Consider the following 21,608-nt stretch of genomic DNA (forward strand, 5'->3'; position numbering starts at 1 on the left):
ACCCCCTGAACACTACGGGCAATTTAGCATGGCCGATCCACCTAGCCTGCACATCTTTAGACTGTGGGAGGAAATTGGAGCACCCGGAGAAAACCCACGCAGAAACGGGGAAAATGTGCAAACTCCGCACAGACAGTTACCCACGGCTGGAATCGAACCCGGGTCCCTGGTGCTGTGCGGCTGCAGTGCGAACCACTGAGCCACCGTGCCACTATAAACTAGGAAATTACAGACTGGTGTCTCTCATGTCAGTGGAAGGGGAATGGTTGGAGAAACTTCTAAAGGAGCAAATTAATAACCACTTGGAAAGGTATGGGTTAATTAGGGATAGTCAGCATGGCTTTGTCAGAGGGCAGTCATGCCTGACAAGTTTGTTAAAATTTTTTGAAAATGTGCTCAAGTGTGTGAATAAGGGAAGGTCAGTTTATACGGATTTTACCTTAGCTTTTGACAAGGTCCCACATTGGCAGATTGAGAAGGTTAAAGCAAGTGGAATTCAGGGAAATTTGACAAGATGGATCCTAAACTGGCTGAGTAATAAGACACAAAGGATAGTGGTAGAAGGCTGTTGGAGTGACTGGGGGCTGGAGTCCAGCGGTGTACCACAAGGGTCAGTGCTGGGACCTTTATTGTTTGTTTATATATAAACGATACAGATGAAAATGTGGGGGAGTTTTAACCAAATTTACAGATGACACAAAGATTGATATAGTGATTAATAGCGGAGAAGAGGTTACAAGATGATATAGATGTGTTGATCAGTTGGGCAGACCAGTGACAGATGGTATTTAACCCTGATTAGTGCAAGGACATAGATTTTGGAAGAAGAACAAGATGAGGGAGTAGTTAATGAATGGTAGAACCCTGGGTTACTTAGTGGAGCAGAGGGATCTTGGTGTAAGTACTCACAGATCCCTCTAGTCAGCAGAGCACATGTATACTATAGTTAAGATGGCATAAGGGGCATGCTTTCATCAGTCATGGCATAGAATATAAGAGCGAGGAGGTCACGTTGGAGCTGTTCAGAGCTTTGGTCAGGCCACAACTGGAGTACTGTGTGTAGTTCTGATCCCTCAATACAGAAAGGATGTGATAGCACTACATGGGGTACAGAGGATGTTCACCAGGATGTTGGCTGGGATGGAGGAATTGAGCTATAAAGGAGAGACTAGATAGGTTGGATAGTTTTCTTTACAGCAGGGAAGACTGAGGGGAGACATGATTGAGGTGCTCATAAGATTATGAGGGGTATGTTCTCTAGAGAGAACAACTCTTTCCCTTGTTGAGGGGTCAGTCACAAGGGGGCATAGTTTTAGGGTAAAGGACATGAGTTTCAAAGGGGATTTGGGGAAAAAAACCTTTTTGCGCAGCAGCCGGTGGAAATCTGGAATGCACTGCCTGGGAAGGTAGTGGAGGCTGGAAACCTTACAAACTTTAAATAATACTTAGACGACCACTTCAAGTATCATAACATCCAAGGGTATGGGACAAGTGCAGGAAATTGGGACTAGGGCACTTTTAGCGGTAGTCATGTCAGTCCAGACTTGATGGGCTGAAGGGACTTTTCTGTACCGTTTGACTCTCTGAATGTAAGTCCACCTGACATTGGAATTTAGATTTCATGTAGGTCAGGCTGGTAAGCTGTGGGTATCTTCTAGATCGTTCAGTTTGCTGGTGAAAAGGATTTGAATTTGAGCTGCTACATCTTAGGCAGTAGTCCTCAGTTTGTTCTTGAATGAGGGGTTAAACAAAAGAGGAAGGAACTGATCAAAGGGAAGAATTAATGATTGTGCTGAGAAGGAGTGCAACCCGGTAGCAGTTGAGTTTGAGGGCCGGTCGTGATCAGCGGTCAACAATAGTTCTGACATGTAATCTTCTATTTGTGATTTTTGTAAGTGATTTGGATGAAGGAGTGGAAGAGTGGATTTGTAAGTTTGCGGATGATACGAAGGTGGGTCGAGTTGTGGATAGTGCAGAGGGCTGTTCTAGGTTACAAAGGGACATTGATAGAATGCAGAGCTGGGCTGAGAAGTGGCAGGTGGAGTTTAACCCTGAAAAGTGAGGTGATTCATTTTGAAATTTGAAAGCAGAATACAGGGTTAACAGAAAGATTCTTGGCAATGTGGAGGAGCAGAGGGATCTCAGGGTTCATGTCCACAGTTCCCTGAAAGCTGCCACCCAGGTGGATAGAGTTATTAAGAAGGTGTGTGGTGTGTTAGATTTCATTAATAGAGGGATTGTGCTCAAGAGCCATGAAGTTATGCTCCAGCTGTACAAAAGCCTAGTTCAGCCATATCTGGAATATTGTGTCCACTTCTGGTCACCTCATTACTGGAAAGATGTGGAAGCAGTGGAAAAGGTGCAGAGGAGATTTACCAGGATGTTGCCTAGAAGGAAGAGAAGGTCTTATGAGGAAAGTTGAGAGAACTAGAGCTTTTCTATTTAGAACGACGAAGGATTGAGAGGTGACTTGACAGAAGTGTACAAAATGATCTGAGGTAGAGATAGAGTGGACAGCCAGAGACTTCTTCCTAGGGTGGAGGCAGCTTTTATGAGGGGGCATAGTTTTAAAGTGAGTGGAGGTAGATATAGGGAACGCATCAGAGGTAGGTTCTTTACTCAGGGCGGTAGGGGCATGGAATGCATTTGTGGAGTCAGCCTCTTTTGGGGCATTTAAGCAACTATTAGATAGGCATTTGGATGACAGCGTAAGGTGGGGGTGGAGGTTAGATAGACCTTAGGATTAGAGTAAAGATTGGGACGACGTCGTGGGCCGAAGGGCCTGTACTGTGCTGTACTGATCTATGTCCTATGCTCTACAATCTTGAACATCATGGTCCAGCCGACCCTGTGCTCTGCTGTTACAATCAAAGAGAGGCAATAACTTTGGTTCTATGAAGAATTCAACATGGCATGCCAGAGGTGCACCAGGCATTCCTAAAAATGAGTAATCAACTTGGTGCAGCTAAGCACATGGCACCAAGAAAACCCACAATCAACAGGTTAGAAAAAAGCTCTGAGGTCCCGTCAGAATCATCCAGTTGTGAATGGCGATGGATAATCGAACAGCTAACCAGAGGAGAAGACTCCAAAAATATCCTAATTCTCAATATTGAGGAGTTGAGCACGAAAGATAATATTGAAACATTTGCAACTCAGCTAGAGGCGTTGAGCAAACTGATCCATTGAGGCCTCCTCCTAAGATCTGCAGTATGATAAATACCAGCCTTCAGCCAATTCTAATAATTCCACATGATATCAAGAAACAGCTGGAGAAATTGGTTATTGCAGAGACAATGAACCCTGGCAACATCCTGGCCAAGATGGTAAAGATTTGTGTCCTAGAACAATCCATGCCCATAACCAAGTGTTCCAATTGTGACAATGATATCTACTGACAAGATGGAAAATTGTCCAGGTACCATTCTGCATACGAGAAAGCACGCTAAATCCAACCTTGCTAATTACCATCTCATCAGGCTACTCTTGATCCTCAGCAAAATGCTGGAACGCATCATCAATAGTACTATTAACTGGCACCTGCAAATCAATAACCTGCTCACAGATGCATAGATTAGGTTCTGCAAGGACCACTCATCTCCTGACCCGACATCAGCCTTAGTTAAATATGGAAAAAGGAGCTGAGCTTTAGAGTGAGGTGAGAGTAACTGCCCTTGCCATCAAAGCAGCAGCATTTGACTGACAATTGCTCGAAGGAGGAAAATTGAAGTCAATGGGATTCAAGGGAAAACTCTTCACTAGTTGGAATCCTCCCTCACAAAAGGAAAGCAGTTGTTATTTTTGAGGTCATCACTGCAGAATTTCTCAGGGTAACATTTGAGATCCAGCCACCTTCAGCTCCCTCATCAATAACTTTTGCTCCCTCATAAGTCAGAAGTGGGGATGCTCATTGATGACGGCACAGAACCGTTCATAATGCCAAAAATGGTAAAATGGACAATAACAACTTACAGCAAGACCTGGACTACTTTCAGGCGAGGCATTTAAATGGCAGGTAATATTTGCACCACACACTTGCTAAGAAATGACCATCTCCACCAGAGACAATACAACCATCATTACTTGAAATTCAATGGTATTACCATCACTTAATCACCTGTTACCAACACGAGTCCATTGGCCAGAAATAAAATTGGACTAACTATATAAATATGGTGAGTACAAGTCCGAGACTAAGAGTTCAATGGCAAATAACTCACTTCCCATCCCCACAAACCCTATCCAGGCACAAATCAGGAACATGATGGAATATTCTTCACTTGCCTGGGCGAGTGCAGCTCCATGGAAACACAACCACCAGGTTTCCCACCAAGACGCACACCAGCCTAACTTGGAATTATATCATTATTCCTTCACATCATTGGATCAAAATCATGAAACTCTCTAAACAACACTTTGCACCTAAACACAAAAACAGCAGCAGTCCAACAATGCAGCTCACCACTGTCTCCTCACAGGTGGTTAGGGGCAACCAAAAATGCTGGTTTCACCAAGCAGGCCAACATCCAAAGAGTAAAAAAACACAAATAAACATTAACCTGACTAGATAATCTAGTTTGTTTGTTGGTTTAAGGGATAAATGGTAATCAGAAATCCAGGGAAACCATCTCACCCCCTCTCTTCCTTTGTCATCATAGAATCTCTACAGTGTGGAAACAGGCCCTTCAGCCCAACAAGTCCATACCAACCCTCAAAGCATCCCACCCAGACCCATGCCCATTTAACCCATCTAATCTACAGATTCCTGAACACTACGGGCAATTCAGCATGGCCAATCTACCTGGCCTGCACATCTTTGGACTGGGGAAGGAAACCCACGCATATACAGGGAGAACGTGCAAACTCCACACAGACAGTTGGCCAAGGGTAGAATTGAACCCGGGTCCCTGGTGCTGTGAGGCAGCAGTGCTAACCACTGAGCTACCATGTCTGAAGAAGGGTCCCATCCCGAAACGTCAAGCTTTCCTGCTCCTCCAATGCTGCTTGGCCCGCTGTGTTCATCCAGGTGCACACTGTGATATCTGAGCTACCATGCCTTCTTGGAAGGGTAAATGAAGGTCTCAACTTATGATGAGAATCTGAGAGATGACTCTTCCAAATCGAAACACTTCCTCAATTTTGAACTCAAGTGTTAGCCTCAATTATGTGGAATTGAGGATTATGGGTCAAGAATGGTCAGTTTTGTATGTCACATCAACTGTTTGAGCAGGGCCCCAGTACAGTTTACAAAAACATTCCAATCACAATACATCCATCACAACTAAATCAAAGGTAAGAACAGAACTTTTAAAGTGCGCAGTCAGAAGTTTCATATTTACCAATTGTTGGATTAATCTCTGAAATAAATCGGTCATTGCAGAATCGATGGATAAATGAGCTCTTTCCGACACCTGAATTTCCAATGAACACCACTTTAAATATTCTGTCAGGGGAACAGCCCGATGCTTCAGACTGCTGCATTTAAAAAAAATGTATAAAAGAAAAAATATCTGTTTACAGTTTTCACCTTATATCCCACACATTCAGGTTTTCACCTTATATCCCACACATTCAGGTACCCTTCACTTTTATGCAGCCACATCCCACATACCCCACACTTCCCCATGCCCATAGCTCACCCTTTCCCAGGTTCATCACTCCTTCATATTTCCCACCTCCCCACCAATTCCCAACTCTTCCAGAGGCCCATATCCCATCCATTCCAGGTACCAAACCTTCAAAGACCCATAACCCACCCATTTCCCAGATACTCCACTTATTCACAGCTCCACATCCCACCTACTCCCAGGCTCCGCCACATTTTCATAGATGGATATCCTACTTATTACCATTCCCAGAAAGCTCACACTTTTTTTCACATTTTAGTACATTTTCACATCAACTTTTACTGGATGTTTTCATAGGCTTTCCTCTCTTCTCTCTCATCAATGAAATGTAAACTTAAATGCCACAGTTGTCCAATAGTAAATGAGCGTAAAAAGATTGTAATTTATAACAGCAATCTGTTGTGAAAATAATACTTTGGGTTTAATATCAAGAGAAAGCCCAAAGGAAACATAGCGGGCAGCACAATGAATCAAAGAACCTTGCAAAATTCATTACTACAATGCAGTTATTCCAGATGGTGTAATTAAAAACAAATGAAGTTTAACATTTCCATAAGAGAGCATACCATTAAGATAGCATTTTCTGATAAATTGATATGTTAGTGTGAAATCGAGTCCAACTTAGACAAGGTTAAATTCCTGCACAGGTCTTTATTAAATGGAGAGTATCAAGGAATACTCCATAACTTAAACAGGAGGGAATCACTGAGACAAAAAGATAAGTGGTTGGGATTCAGCAACTATTATTTGCCATGGGGCAGTGCGGTGGCTCAGTGGTTAGCACTGCTGCCTCACTGTCACCTGGGTTCAATCCCACCTTCAGGTGACTGTCTGTGTGGAGTTTGCACATTCTCCCAGTGTCTGTGTGGGTTTCCACCAGGTGCTCCAATTTCCTCTCACAGTCCAAAGATGTGCAGGCTAGGTGAATTGGCCGTGCTAAAACTGCCCCAGAGTGTGCAGGCTGGGTGGGTCAGCCATGGGAAATGCAGGGTGACAGGGACAGGTTGGGGGGGGGGGGGTGCTCTCAGAGGGATGCTCTTCAAAGGGCTGGGACAGACTCAGTGGTCTAAATGCTCTCTAACTGTATTGTAGGGATGCTACGATTGTCCACTGATTTTTATATGGAAAGTTCCTTTCAGCCTAAATACTGAAATGGTCAAAGCCTAACTTCTTCTCAGTGCTCATATCAGACACGCACAGCAACTTGACACAATTCAATGTATTTTAACAGCGTAGCTCTCAGGAGGAGGAAATAATCATGCAACTTTCTGAAGGAACACGGCAGCAAATTCTTGATTTATTGATTTAACTGTTATTGTCGACTTAGAGGTTAATAACAGTGAATGCTATTAGCCTCACTGATGTTTGATCACAAAAATGCAGCTCAAGCAGTATGCATTAATCAATTTGTCTCACTTCAGTGAGTTCTCTGCTGCATAGCCTGAAAATTCAAATATAAGGGATGTCATTCAATATTGGAGCACAGGTAAGACATGGTGGAAGGAGGAAAGGTAATGGATATGAATGGAAAGGATTTATGTGAAGGGATGAAAGAGATGAAAGGAGGAGATAGGATAGAGGGCAGATGAAGAAATGAAGTTGAATGGAAATGACAGGAAAGGTGATGTGAGGTGAGAGATGACAGGCCAGGACAGGGGAGGTGAGAAGAAATTAATGGAGGTGAAAATGACAGTATTGAGGCAGGGATAAATGGGAAATTGTAGTGATGGGTGGATGTAATAGCCCTGGAAAGACATGGAGTATGGAAATGAAGAGACTCATCGAAGTACATCCAGGGAGAGACAGGAAAGACTTGGCAAAGATAGATCAGAGAACTCTAAGCCACTGAACATACCATCAGTGGTACGGAAACTGGGGAAACAGTGAAGGAGAACATGTATATTCTCCATTTAGAGAGGCAAGGTTTGCTTAGAGATCATCTGCATTGCTTTGTCAGAGGGAAGGGATCTAGTGGATTTTTCAGAGAGGTGACCAAGTATTTAGATATAGGTAAGGCAGTTGATATAGTTTATGGGGACTTCAGCAACGCCCTTGACAAGCTCCGACATGGGAAACTGATAAGGAAGGTAAAAGTTCCTGGGATCCAGGGTAACTTGGCATAGTGTCAGGAGACAAAGGGCAGTGGTTGAGAGAGATAATGGGAACTGCAGATGCTGGAGAATCCGAGATACCAAAGTGTGAAGCTGGATGAACACAGCATGCCAAACAGCATCTTAGCAGCACAAAGGCTGACATTCGGGCCTAGACTCTTCATCAGAGAGCTCTCCGATGAAGGGTCTAGGCCCGAAATGTCAGTCTTTGTGCTCCTAAGATGCTGCTTGGCCTGCTGTGTTCATCCAGCTTCACACTTGGTTATCTGGGCGGTGGTTGAAGGCTGTTTGTGTAACTGTGCAGTGGATTACCACAGGGATGAGTGCCAGGTCCCTTATTGTTTCTAATATTGACAAATGATGTAGATTATAACATGGAAGAGATGATGGGTACTGTGTGCTGATAATATTTAAGATTGGCCGGATGGCTGACAATGAGCAGGAAGTTTTAGGTTACAGGAAGATATAAACAATTGGTAAATGAGCAGAATAGTGACAGATGGAATTTAATCCCAATAATTGTGAGGTGATGCACTTTGGAACAAGGTACAAGTGAAGGGTGTACTCAATGAATAGCAAGACCCCAAGAAGCCCCAAGGGCATCCTGGCATCCCTGAGAGATCCCTGATAGTTGCAGGACAGATCAATAAGGCTGCATATGGAATGCCTGCCTTTATCAGTTATGGCAAAGATTATAAGAGCAGGGACATCATTTTGGAGTTGTACAGAACTCAGGTTAGGCCATAGCTGGATTATTCTGTGCAGTTCTGCTCACCACACTAGAGGAAGAGATAACACAGTGAAGAGCTGGGTGAACACAGCAGGCCAGGCCGCATCAGAAGAGCAGGAAAGCTGACATTTCGGGTCTGGACCCTTCTTCAAAAATGTCAGAAAATAGCCCCAGCCCATTCAGCCTCTTCTATAGGTCAAACCCTCCAACTCTGGCAATGTCCTTGGAAATTTTTTCTGAGCTCTTTCAAATTTAACAACATCTTTCCTGTAGCAAGGAAACAAGAACTGCCCACAGCATTCTAAAAGCCCTCTAACCAATGTTCTACACAGCCCCTACATGACCTCCCAACTCCTATACTCAATACATTGACCAATAAAGGCAAGCATACCAAATGCCTTCTTCACTATACTGTCCAACTGCAACTCCACTTTCAAGGAATGATGCACCCGCACTGCAAGGTCTCTTTGTTCAGCACCACTCCCCCATTAAGTGTATAAGCCCTGCCTTGAATTGACTCTCCAAAATGTAGCACCTCGCATTTATCGAAATTAAACTCCATCTGTCACTGCTCAGCCCACAGGCCCATCTGATCAAAATCCTGTTGTACTCTGAGATAACCTTCTTCACTGTCCACCAGACCTCTAGTTTTGGTGTCATCTGCAAACTTACGAGCCATTCCTCCTATATTCACACCCAATCATTTAGATAAATGACAGAAAGCAGTGCACCCAGCCTTTGCACACACAGCTAATGATAAGTGAACAGATATTTACAGATATGAGAACATATTTGCAATGAAGTATCACCTGAGCTATCTATTTGCCCTCAGAAGGTTTTACTTTTTTACCACTTACTGTGCCCCAAAGTAGTGCTAGGGTCTGCAGCTCAGGGTGGGGAGCCCGGTCTACACTGGAGCCCATTGGCTTTGGAGCTTAGTCTTATAACCCTAGGGATCAGACATGGGGAGGATGTCCTGCCCAGAGGCAGGTGCACTCTGCCAGTTTCAAATCCCACAGTACTAAAGCTGCCAGACATGGTGGAAGTGAAAACCCCTGGAATGTTTCTGAGGCCTGTGTGTGGTTCCTCTTCCAACTGGGCGCCTATTGCCACAGTCGTGTCTCCTTATGATGAAGGGCTACTTTGCAGACCATGTCTACCCCATAACCCTTGCAGTCCACTACCCTACAACCCTGCCTTCCAAGGCCATGCCTTTGTGGATGAAAGATAGTGGCCACAGCAAGGGATTTCTGATCTGCGTAGATATCCAGGAGACGCTGAGTGCACTGGGCCTGGCTTCCTGAGCCAACTGTCTGTACAGACAGCCAGGCTCCAGCATTCCAGAAACTGTTGTTGTAGTCAACAGCCTCTGTGTCTCCAGTTGGCACTGCCCACAACAATCCTGTTCCTGTGTATATGAAAGGAGGTCTTCAGGCCTACACCATGGAGATCTCTGCGGTCTGGGACGAAACAGACACCCAGTCTCTGGCTATGCTCTGAAAGCAGCATCCTGCTGTGTTTCTTCTTCGATAGCTACAGGGACGTGACAGTGATGTGCTCTGGACTCTAACCTGCTAAAGTACCCACTGCAGTGTCAGTAACTGAGCTAATGGAGGGTGCAGTCGGCGGCCTTGCCAGGGCATGCTTTGTAGGTATCCACGGTTTCTTCCTCATCATAACTTGTTCATACCTCTGTAGCCCACAGAGACAGAGACAGACAGACAGACACATACACTGAAGCACACACACACAGACACAGAGAGTTAGACAAAGTGAGAGACAGAGGGAAGGGAACTCGGGGAGAGAGAGAGAGAGAGAGAGAGAGAGAGAGAGAGAGAGAGAGAAACAGAGAGGGAGAGAGAGAGATAGAGAGAGAGAGAAATGAACAAAGTAAACAAACGTAAATATGGCTTCCACTTTATAAGGTTAGAGTTTTTTTCCCCCCTTTGATTGGAAGAAATGCCTATAATTTGGAAAAAGCCTGTGGGTTTCATTTTGGCAAACTTGCAGAAATCTTGACTAAAGCTGGATATATAAAACAGTTGCTCCTAAAAAATTCAGACAGTTTAAAACTGTTAAGAAATATATTACATCAGTGTAAGGAGTTTAGTCCAGTCAAGGAGTACTTGGTTAAAATCACAAAGAGTTTGTGTGAAGCTGAGGAACGTTCAGTTGTATAAAAGGTTCAAGGGAGAGGCTATCAGATTCTTTGGAATGGGAATCTCTGTTACCTTAACCCCCTATGTATCACAGAATAGGGAATACTCTTTTGGCTTGAGCAATGTTGATAAAATACAATCCCATTAAACACCATCTGTTTTGCAATCTTTAAACTTGTGTAATATGTAAATAGTTTCATTCAGATTTATCCTCTTCTTTTGCATAATTGTCTTGTTTCATTGTTAAGACCACATCTGCAGCATCGAGTGTTTGCGTTTCAATGAAAAGAGTGCTTCATTGAAACCAAAAATAAAACTAAATATGATCTATCAAACCAGATTGTTGTCTGGGTTCTGAATTGTCGGGTAATATCATCATCCAGAATCATAACAACTTCACTGAATCACATTAACTTCATTGACCCTTTCTGGTACCTCTTCAAAAATCTTCAACATTTTAGTCAAACTAATATTTCCCTTAAGAAATCCATATTAGCCTTACCCAAACAACCAATCTCTTTCCAGGCGACTACTAGTTCTAACCCAAATAGAATTTCTTTCAATCTCAACTACAACAAATGAAAGCCATAATAATAAATTTCAGTCATATGTTATTATGTTTATTCAGCTCAAGTACAAAAACCAACAGGTACTTGACTATGATCATCAGAGGTACCGCACTGTACTTACTTTTGGAGAACAGGATAAAGGGCACATATCAGAAAGCTTTCAACACCACTATCCATTTTTAATTATACCTAGTGTTGTATGCTTTTACATACAGTTTGAAGAACCTTGATATATCAACTAAACACATTGTGCAACACTATAAATTTCACTTCCCTGAAATTAAGGACTTTGCAGACCAAATGTAAGTTGCGAAATTGTAAAATATCCCTAACTATATTCAACTGCTGCTTCCTTTTTCTCAGCGATTTCCAATTTATTATTTTGATCCTGTAGCTCAAATTGGGGCGACTGTCTACTTTGGGCAAGGGATACTTTCAGAACAGCAAATTTAGGAACAGCGACCAACCTGTAAAGTACAGCTGCCTCTACTCACCGCTGTTTCGATGCCAATAGGTTGGCCTCTGGGAGGAAGTGGGACATCATCAAATTCTTCCTCTTCTGAAGTGTGCATAGGTAGTCCACCTACCCTGCAGTCTGCAGCCTCGTCTAGTGGGCTTTGGTTTTCTGTCAATGTTGGACTACACGGCTCTTCATCACCAGCACTCCCCATGCCTGCCTCCTTGGAGACATATCGGCAGTTCTTCTTGCTGGGCTCCAATGTCACATCCTCTGCAGCAATGGGAGACTGATCTGCAGCAACAAGCTGTCTATGCAGAAGTCCATTTAGCACCAACACAGAAATGAATACAGCAAAATCAAACTGATAAGTCTGAGGATTAGTTCCAACCACACACACACACACACACACACACACACACACACACACACACACACACACACTTGAGAACAGAAATATATTCCATGCAAGCACTTCAAAATAACAACAGTGCAAATTATAGGGTGACCAGATTCTCAAAACCGTGCAGCAGGAATCACTGAAAAGCCGTGGGAACAGGGGCTCCATGATGATTGACATATTAGTTGACCAATGTCAGGAGTCAGATGGAGACACAGCTAAAGGTTAGAGGCCATGTGATAGCATTTCCCAGCCATAGTGGTCAACCCTACTCTGTTGATCATTTGAAAGAAGTAATCAGCATCGGAACTGTTGGCGCTATCAAGATCGTGGCAATATTCCTGGAAATTCAACAAGGTGATGCGGGAAAGAATGAACGATAGTCTTCCCTGCAGCACCCTGTTGAATCTCCAAGAACAGTCTAACAATCTTTTTTTGGTAACATGATATGATATAATGTGTGTGTGCAAGAGGGAGGGTAAAATTTAACACAGATTTTTCCCTGCCACCTCACAGACCCAGTTTGTTTCTCTAAAGGAAGAGGGGAGAAAGTGAGAGTTACATTAGACTAGATTCCCCACAGTGTGGAAACAGGCCCTTCGGCCCAACAAGTCCACACTGCGCCTTAGACCATCCCACCCAACCCTCATCCCTCTATAACCCACACACCCCTGAACGCTACGGGCAATTTAGCATGGCCAATCCACCTAACCTGCACTTTTTTGGGCTGTGGGAGGAAACCGGAGCACCCGGAGGAAACCCACGCAGACACGGGGAGAACGTGCAAACTCCACATAGACAGTTGCCCGAGGCTGGAATCGAAACAGGTCCCTGGCGCTGTGAGGCTGCAGTGCTAACCACTGAGCCACTGTGCCGCCCCTGGTGAATATTGGAATATTTGAACTCATTTTTTCAGAAATGTTTGGGTATTCTGTGTCATTTAAATGAAAACCCGGACGTCTGGTCACCCAACCAATTTAAAATATTTCCATCTGAACAATTATTTGCTCATGCCTGGCGTGTACGTTTCTATTTTACCAAGGTATCTCCAAGGCTATAGGTGGTTTGACAGCAGTCTTTTTCCACCGAAAGCCTGTGGAAAGCTGGAAATATTTTGGAAGTCAAAAGGTGCGAGCCATTGCAGCTTGTTTGAAAAGCCAGCAGCTAAAATGGGCCAAGAGCATGGAAAGTAGAAAACCAAACCTGATTCAATACTGCAGCTACCTTTGGGGAAATTCACACGGATATGTCAAATTACATCACAGGACACCGAATTTAATTGCATTCATCTGTAATTACTCTTCAAAATTTTAGACAAGAGGTGAACTCATCTATTTTTAGTGAATTAATAACTCATTGAAATAACAAAGTGCAACATTCCAGAGCCAAGGGAAATATTGGTTACTTCCAAATTCTAGCAGCTGAAAATGATATTCCAAAAAAACCCTCAAAATTCTGAAATATGGTCCTTCGTTAATCCTGTGTTTGATATTGTTGCTGATATTCATGCATTTTTAAAATGAAGTCAATAATTCAATTGAGAGCAGGGCACTGGGTCTGCATACTTGGATCTCAATTTCTTGTGCATTTTAGGGACAGCTTAGGGAAGGAGTAGCACATTATGGGCTGGCTGGTTTACGAGTGTAACTCAGTTGGTGGGGATGGGAAAGAGACACATATTTTCAAATCCATCTCCAGTTTCTTGCAGGAAGGGAAGAGTTGACAATATATACATATATTTTAAAATTATGGAAATAGGAGAGGTGCACCGTCCACACATGCAAACCTCGGCAACATGCTACACAAGGACACCTGCTCGGCCTCTGTTGCTACGGAGCTAGGGTGAGGACGATTAAAGTTTTGCATTTAGAAAGCCTCCAAACAGGCCTAACAGGCAGAGCTCCAAAATGGAGTCAGAACTCCATTTCAGTTCCAGCTGAACTTGGTCAAGAGCCACACCGTAACCTCTGAGGCTGGAAAGCAGGAGAACATCCCTTCACTAGGTCAGAATATGTGATAGAGAAAATCTGAGAAAATTGAATATTTGAGCCATTGCATTCAAACTGATATTGCAGCTGAAGTTTTAAAATAACTCAAACATAAAATTTCAGGCATTTAAAATTGTTTATTTTTCTACAAGTTAAAATTAAGAGGCCAAAGCTAATAAATTGCCAGAAAATATTTTGAATTATACATCATGAAGATGTTGCGTGGGTGTTTCTAACACTGAATTTCCTCGAGAATGAAGTTTCACGGTAATTTCCTCTGAACTTGCATTACACAGCAGAGGTTTAAGAGAGCGCATTCACTACATGTGTGATGGGCAGGGAGTTTCCAGACAATTTACACTTGGGAAACGCCAGAGAGGCAATACAGCAATGGGGAGGATAAATTCACACTGTTGTTTATTTTACAAATGAAACATTTTTTCCCAGCATGCACTTCACCCCATTTGCAAACTGAACCAGGGTACAATAACCACAAAAGCAAGTCAGGCCTTGGTTCGATTCCTAGTGTACACAGGGTTAGCCAATAGTTACCTAAATTAGCATCATAAATGATGAGGAAAGCTGCTACTTTTGTGATTTTGGCTCAGTGTACCTGTGCAGACAGTAGCAATTTCTGAGCACTCTCCAGTGTAAGAATCAGGTTTGGCCATGTTACCAGGCTCAGCCAATATCATGCTTTCTGTGATTCTACACACCGAGCACAAGTTACAATCCAATCAGTACCATGAGAATTTACTGGCTAAGGGAGGCTTATGTGCCACTTTGGATTAAGGTAAAGAGTCTTTTTAATATGCAAACCTGATGTCAAAGCAGAGCAGAGCCATGCACTGAACAAGAATCAGATTTTGTTTTGTAGTCAAGATAAAAAAAATCCAGACCATAATTGTTTGGAAGGGAAGCAGAGAGAAATGTAGTTAATTCTGTTTGTAAATCAGAATAAAGGTATCCAGCAGTTGGTAACCCGACACACAGTATAGCCAATCCATATTGCGGACAAATTGGATAACGCTTTAATATTTCAGTGATGCTGCACGAGTGATTTTAAGAATTTGCCAGAAATCATCAAATTGCTCCAAATATCAAAGAGCCTCTGTGAGCTAGGCAACATTGGAAGGTTATGCGGCAATTCTGCAATGACCAAAAGTTTAATGCTGGCATGAAATTCTATCTTATACTAGTCGACTGGCACTTTAAGTTGTCTTAAGATCTTACTACTGATAGATATAAACACCTATTTGGAAACTGAAGTCTTCCTGAAAATCTCCAAAATCTGATAAATCTGATGAGATACCTGCAGGATTACAGTAATCTCTTTCATTTTCATAAACCTACATAAAAACAACTCCATTCTATGAATATGACGTTCCTTAACCTTTCAGAGCCAGGCTAACAATATAATGCAGTTAGTGCTTAACTTTGTGTAATTCTATACCGTGTTCCTAGACCCACCTAACGTGTTCTGAGTTATTCAAAATTAGTTTCATTTTTCACTGTATGGAAATCGTAACAAATATATAAGTCTGCCCTGGTCTAAACCAAAGAGGCGACTGTAGTGTACGAACTACATCAAGAAAACATTCAAGTCTTGACAAAGAATCATTTTGAAATATTAACCACAGTTTTGAACTCATGTTGATGTCCATTTGTAAAACTCACTGCTTTTCTTTTAAAGGATAGAGCAACTAAGAACTTGAGCAGATGTGGGGCTGATCGAAGAAAGGTAGCAGGAAAGACAGCCTTGTTAAAAGACCCTGAAAGTCATGCCTAGCTAATCCTATTTAATTTGGAGATGTCATCAATGCAGTGGTTGGATTACTTCCACAGATGGGGATCTGGAAATGTCAGGGCACAATCTTAAAAATTAGAGCTAGACTATTTAGGAGAAAAATTCCCTAACCATCCTCTTCACACAAGAAGAAGAAGAATGGGACACATCTTCCTCCAGAGGCCGTGAATCTGAGGCAATAAGTGAAGTGGAGCAACATTACTCAAACCCAGTGTGCCCTGATCTTCTTAACAACTCCACAATGCTGCATTAACATTCTCTCTCCCAGCTTCTCACAGGGCACTTGCTCCCACACATCACATCCCAACATTTCCTCATGTCACCAAGGGTCATTTCGCAACCGAGAAGATAAATAGGCAACTGACATGGCAGCATGCACAATCACTCAGAAACAGCCTGTGGAGGCACCCAACAACAACTTAGGGTCATAGGGTTCCAAAATGCCCTTCACTCTGCATTTCTCCCTGACAGTGCTCTGGAGTTCTGGACTTTGCTCTGTTGTTTCACTGTGGGCATGGGCCTATATCCAAAAACTTCCATGTGCAACATAGTGGAGAGCGTCAGTGCCAGATTAATGTCATACATTAAGGAAATTGATTTCCCCGCTCCTGAAAAAATTTGTAATACATTCACACGAAGGACATTAAATGGTCTACAATTTTAACACCTTGGCTACATGCATCAGTGAGCACAGAGCCTGGCAGAAACAGCAATCCCACACATGGAAATGTTCAGGATGCAGGCAATTATATGAAGATCTCATGCAATACCATGGCTTGAAGTAGCAACAACTCTAGGAAACGAAATTAACTCCATCAATACAGGACACAATTCATTGCATGCATTTGTATTTGCACTGGCACAGGTCTAACCGTTTGACTGGCTTGTCTTCCACCAGGTAATTCCCTATCACTGAACCTCTCTTCAACAGAGGCTTTTTGCTGGGAGAAGTCTGCAAGTGAAAATAAGTCCGGCACAATTAATCTGTGATGGCAGAAGAAATAACATTAAATATTCAATAACTTAATTGACAAACTAACAAACAAAACCATCCTCAGTGTCATAAAGCCTCTCACTGCCTTTCTGCAGCAGGTCTATTCAACCACTTCCCCCTCATTTTTCTTCGTACAGATCATTGCAGCAAGGCTGTGTGCCACTGGACAAATTATTTAAAAAGGCTAAGAATGACACACAGTCCAGCATGAAGGGTCACTAATGCCCACAAACTGTTGGTTAGCAAGTGGTTTTGCCAATTTGAAATAAGAAAATAATGAGGGGGAGGGAAGGTGATGGCCTACTGTAATAATCACTGGACTCTTAATCCGGAGACCCGGGTTCAAATGCCACCACGGCAGATCGTGAAATTTAAATTCAATAGAAAATCAGGAATTCAGAGTCTAACAATGACAGTCGATTGTCGGAAAGGCCCGTTTGGTTCACTAATGTCCTTTAAAGACGGGAATTGCCATCCTTACCAAGCTTGCCCTAGATGGGATTCCAAACCCACAGCAATGTGGTTGAAACTTAACTGCCTTCTGGAAAATTGGGAATGGGCAATAAATATTGGCCTGGCCAATGATGCCTTCATCTGTGAATAAATTGAAAAGAAGAGAGAAGGGCATAAATCCAGTCAAAGTGTTTCTGAGTGCACTGCTTAGAAAATGCCACTCTCTTGCTGGTCATTATAAAGTTATAGAACATTTTAAACAACAGGAGGAACACTGAGACAAAACGCTTGCAATGTTCCCGATGTCAGTGACACTGTTCCTTCTTCAAACGGTTGCTCAAAAATGGACAAATTTCCTGCTCATGAGATATGTGACACTGAACTTTAATTCAGTCTCTGTGCCACGACAGATAAAAATAAAGGAGAAAGATGCCAGACCAGACTTTGGCAGGATGAAGCCGAGGAATGGAAAAAGTAAATCGTAAAGAAAGGGAATGTGTGAATCCCACGCCTCAGTAATGCCTTCAGTGGAGCTCACAGATTGGTGATGCAGCTTTGTACAGTTCCAAACCACACCCTCCATTTCCCCTTCGCAGTAAAATAAGCAGGAGGACTGCTGAGATTAAGAAAGACATGGTGACCAGTGAGTGCAAAGATTTAATGCTGGCCTTTTCAAGTGGATGCAGAGCTGCAGGCTAGCTGTTTACACCAGTTTAAACCAGCCATTTTATTCAGAGTTTAGTCACATAGATTCCGATATTATCAGTGCATTGAGTATAGGAGCTGGGAGAACATGCTGAAGCTGTATAGGACATTGGTTAGGCCACTTTTGGAATACGGTATGAAATTCTGGTCTCCCTGCCAAAAGAAGGGTGTTGTGAAACTTAAAAGGGTTCAGAAAAGACGGTTGCCAGGGATTGGAGAGTTTGAGCTATAGGGAGAAGCGGAATAGGCTGGGGCTATTTTCCCTGGAGCATTGGAGACTGAGGAGTGACCTTATAGAGGTTTATAAAATCATGAGGGGCGTGGATAGGGTGAATAGACAAGGTGTTTTCCCTGGGGTGGGTGAGTCCAAAACTAGAGGGCGTAGGTTTACGGCAAGAGGGCAAAGATTTAAGAGGCATCTAAGGGGCAACTTTTTCACACACAGAGTGGTACATATATAGAATGCGCTGCCAGAGGAAGTGCTGGAGGCTGGTAGACTAACAACATTGTAAAGACATCTGGATGGGTCTATGAGTAGGAAGAGTTTAGAGGAATTATGGGCCAAATGCTGACAAATGGGACTGGATTAATTTAGGATGTCTGGTCAGCATGGACAGTTGGGCTGAGGGTCTGTTTCTGTGCTGTGCAGCTCTATGACTCTAAGTAGATCTGGACAGTTAGAGTCAACATTTGTTGGGGGAAGAAAAAAGCCTCAGAGGAAGGTTCACCAAATGTTAACAGCAATGACAGAATAAAAGTACAATGACAGCATCTCTTAACTATTGCCTCAATGTTAAACTGGAAAATATGTGGAGGAAACACTCTTTGACTGAGAACAGTGTATGGATTCAAAAGAATAAGATAAATCATTCACACTACTGGGTAGAACATGTAAAGAAACACAAAAATCTGAGCAAAATTGATCCAATGTTGGTAAACAGCTGTTTTTAAAAAAAGTGATCAGTAAAGAGTTTGGGTTTGATTTGCCCATTTCAACAGCAAGGCATTAGAGGATAGAAGAACAAAACATTGCACATTCTGGAAATCTGAAATACAAACAGGAAATTTTGAAAATACTCAAAAAACATCTGTGGAAGGAAAACTGAATTAATGCTTCAGGCTGATGAGCCAATGCGTTAAGAAGCAGCAGCTTCTTTTAACCAGTTCATGCTAAAACACCAAAAGGCAGACCGAGTAAAAACCAGGTACCACAGCCACATCACCTTTCTCAGCACCTGCCTACGGAACCAGATCATCCCCAAGGGACTACAGTCCACATTTCAGCCTTCCCAATTTGGCCCCAACCGTGACCACCTCTACACCCAGAATATTCCGGTTCTTCCTCTCACCCATCCCTTCCTCCCACCCCAAGCCGCACCCCCAGCTACCTACTAACCTCATCCCACCTCCTTGACCTGTCCGTCTTCCCTGGACTGACCTATCCCCTCCCTACCTCCCCACCTACACCCTCTCCACCTATCTTCTTTACTCTCCATCTTCGGTCCGCCTCCCCCTCTCTCCCTATTTATTCCAGTTCCCTCCCCCCATCCCCCTCTCTGATGAAGGGTCTAGGCCCGAAACGTCAGCTTTTGTGCTCCTGAGACGCTGCTTGGCCTGCTGTGTTCATCCAGCCTCACATTTTATTATCTTGGAATCTCCAGCATCTGCAGTTCCCATTATCTCTGATACTATTTTAACCTCACTGCGAAGCCTCTTCCAGGGATGCCTAACCTGAAGAAGTTACCCTCCTCCCTCCGGACCAACCTCAGGGAATCTCTCTCCCATTGCAACTCTCTTGTAATCTCTTCGGCCTTGAAACTGCTCGACCATGTCCTGAAGCAAACCAGGTACCACAGCCACATCACCTTTCTCAGCACCTGCCTACGGAACCAGATCATCCCCAAGGGACTACAGTCCACATTTCAGCCTTCCCAATTTGGCCCCAACCGTGACCACCTCTACACCCAGAATATTCCGGTTCTTCCTCTCACCCATCCCTTCCTCCCACCCCAAGCCGCACCCCCAGCTACCTACTAACCTCATCCCACCTCCTTGACCTGTCCGTCTTCCCTGGACTGACCTATCCCCTCCCTACCTCCCCACCTACACCCTCTCCACCTATCTTCTTTACTCTCCATCTTCGGTCCGCCTCCCCCTCTCTCCCTATTTATTCCAGTTCCCTCCCCCCATCCCCCTCTCTGATGAAGGGTCTAGGCCCGAAACGTCAGCTTTTGTGCTCCTGAGATGCTGCTTGGCCTGCTGTGTTCATCCAGCCTCACATTTTATTATCCTAAAAACATCAAGTTTATTTGCACCCTATTCAAATTTAATTTGTCTCCTTAACATTCAATGATCATCCCCAACATAATGTCTTCACGTTGAATTCTCTGGGAAATATGTGTACCTTGTTTTTAGGAAATATGCTGTTTATAACAATTATTTAGATTCCCTTTGACAAGTCAGTCACACCTGTCTATTACCCGATTAAATCATCTGAATCCCATATCAGCACGTGACATGTTTCCGTTACACTGCACAGTTAATGAGTCTGATTTTCAATCTTTCAAACTCCACTCACTGGTACACAATACTAAAATCAGGCCGAATCTTCTGACTTTACACAACCTTGGAGTACTGTTCCTGTTGAAAATACAATTTGGGAAAAAAAATGGCTGTGAGCTGCACATAATTAATTCTAGCTGTTAGTCTAAATCGCAAGAACACAGACAAGACCTTGAGCACAATGTTAGAAAATTACCCCTTGATTGTAAGTGGATGCTGTTCCATAACTTATTAAGTTGGCCGTTATTTCATGGACGAACTGATTTTAGAAAAATTATTCTTTAAAGCATTTCTTTCATTTAATGCCTTAGCTGGCAGAATCTTGCCTAACACTCATGGAAGTTCCTATTCTACTACATCAAAGGTGATATACAAATGGAATTTGTCACTTTTCTTCTCAGTGTTTTGTTGGAAACATCTCAATCCTTTATAGTACCACATGAAAGCTGTGCTACAAATGTTGCAAATTAAAACAAATATTGCAAAGTTTGTTGACATCATAAAACTTTATTATCAAAAGACCAGTGTGTTGGGGATTCCCTCAAATAATCATATACATAGCAGCATTTATTTATAGATCCTTCATCAAAATATTTACATGTTATGTTGTATTTTGGTACTCTAACAATGACATTTGCTGCAATTAAAAGATGATCCAGTATAGTTTTCATGTTTAATATGGCATGGCTACACATCTATAACTTTGCACCTGCACTAAATAGTAAATAGTTTAATTTTCATCATCTTTGACTTCAAACTAATCAATTCACCACACCCAAATGTCTACTGAATCAGTAGATGTTACAAATATTTTAATGTACTGTCATTTGATCATGAAGCTCAAAATTGCTAAATTTGTTCTCTCTAGAAGGAATAGAAGGGGTGAGGTATTGTAGCTGGTCAGGATAAAGAGGTAATCCAGAATTTTAAATAGAGATGGTTGGTGAAATGGATTAGAATATGTCATTTGCGCCGAGTATTCGGTAGAATTGGAGAGAGGTTTGAAGCAGAAAAGAACTAAAAAAAAGACAGTGACCTGCCAGAGA

The 21,608-nt window shown here is 42.8% G+C and overlaps 1 protein-coding gene across 1 annotated transcript in view; it reads right to left on the reverse strand.

Annotated features, from left to right (window-relative positions):
* cracr2b (calcium release activated channel regulator 2B) overlaps window positions 1–21,608 on the reverse strand; it is a 154,106-nt gene that overhangs the window by 22,247 nt on the left and 110,251 nt on the right. Inside the window, exons 12-14 of the mRNA XM_048546141.2 lie at window positions 16,721–16,800; window positions 11,691–11,964; window positions 5,340–5,475 (exon numbers count right to left, since the gene is read on the reverse strand). Coding sequence (XP_048402098.1) covers window positions 5,340–5,475; window positions 11,691–11,964; window positions 16,721–16,800 — 490 coding nt within the window. The remainder of the gene's footprint in view (window positions 1–5,339; window positions 5,476–11,690; window positions 11,965–16,720; window positions 16,801–21,608) is intronic.

The sequence above is a fragment of the Stegostoma tigrinum genome, chromosome 17, assembly GCF_030684315.1.
Source record: "Stegostoma tigrinum isolate sSteTig4 chromosome 17, sSteTig4.hap1, whole genome shotgun sequence".
NCBI lineage: Eukaryota > Metazoa > Chordata > Chondrichthyes > Orectolobiformes > Stegostomatidae > Stegostoma > Stegostoma tigrinum.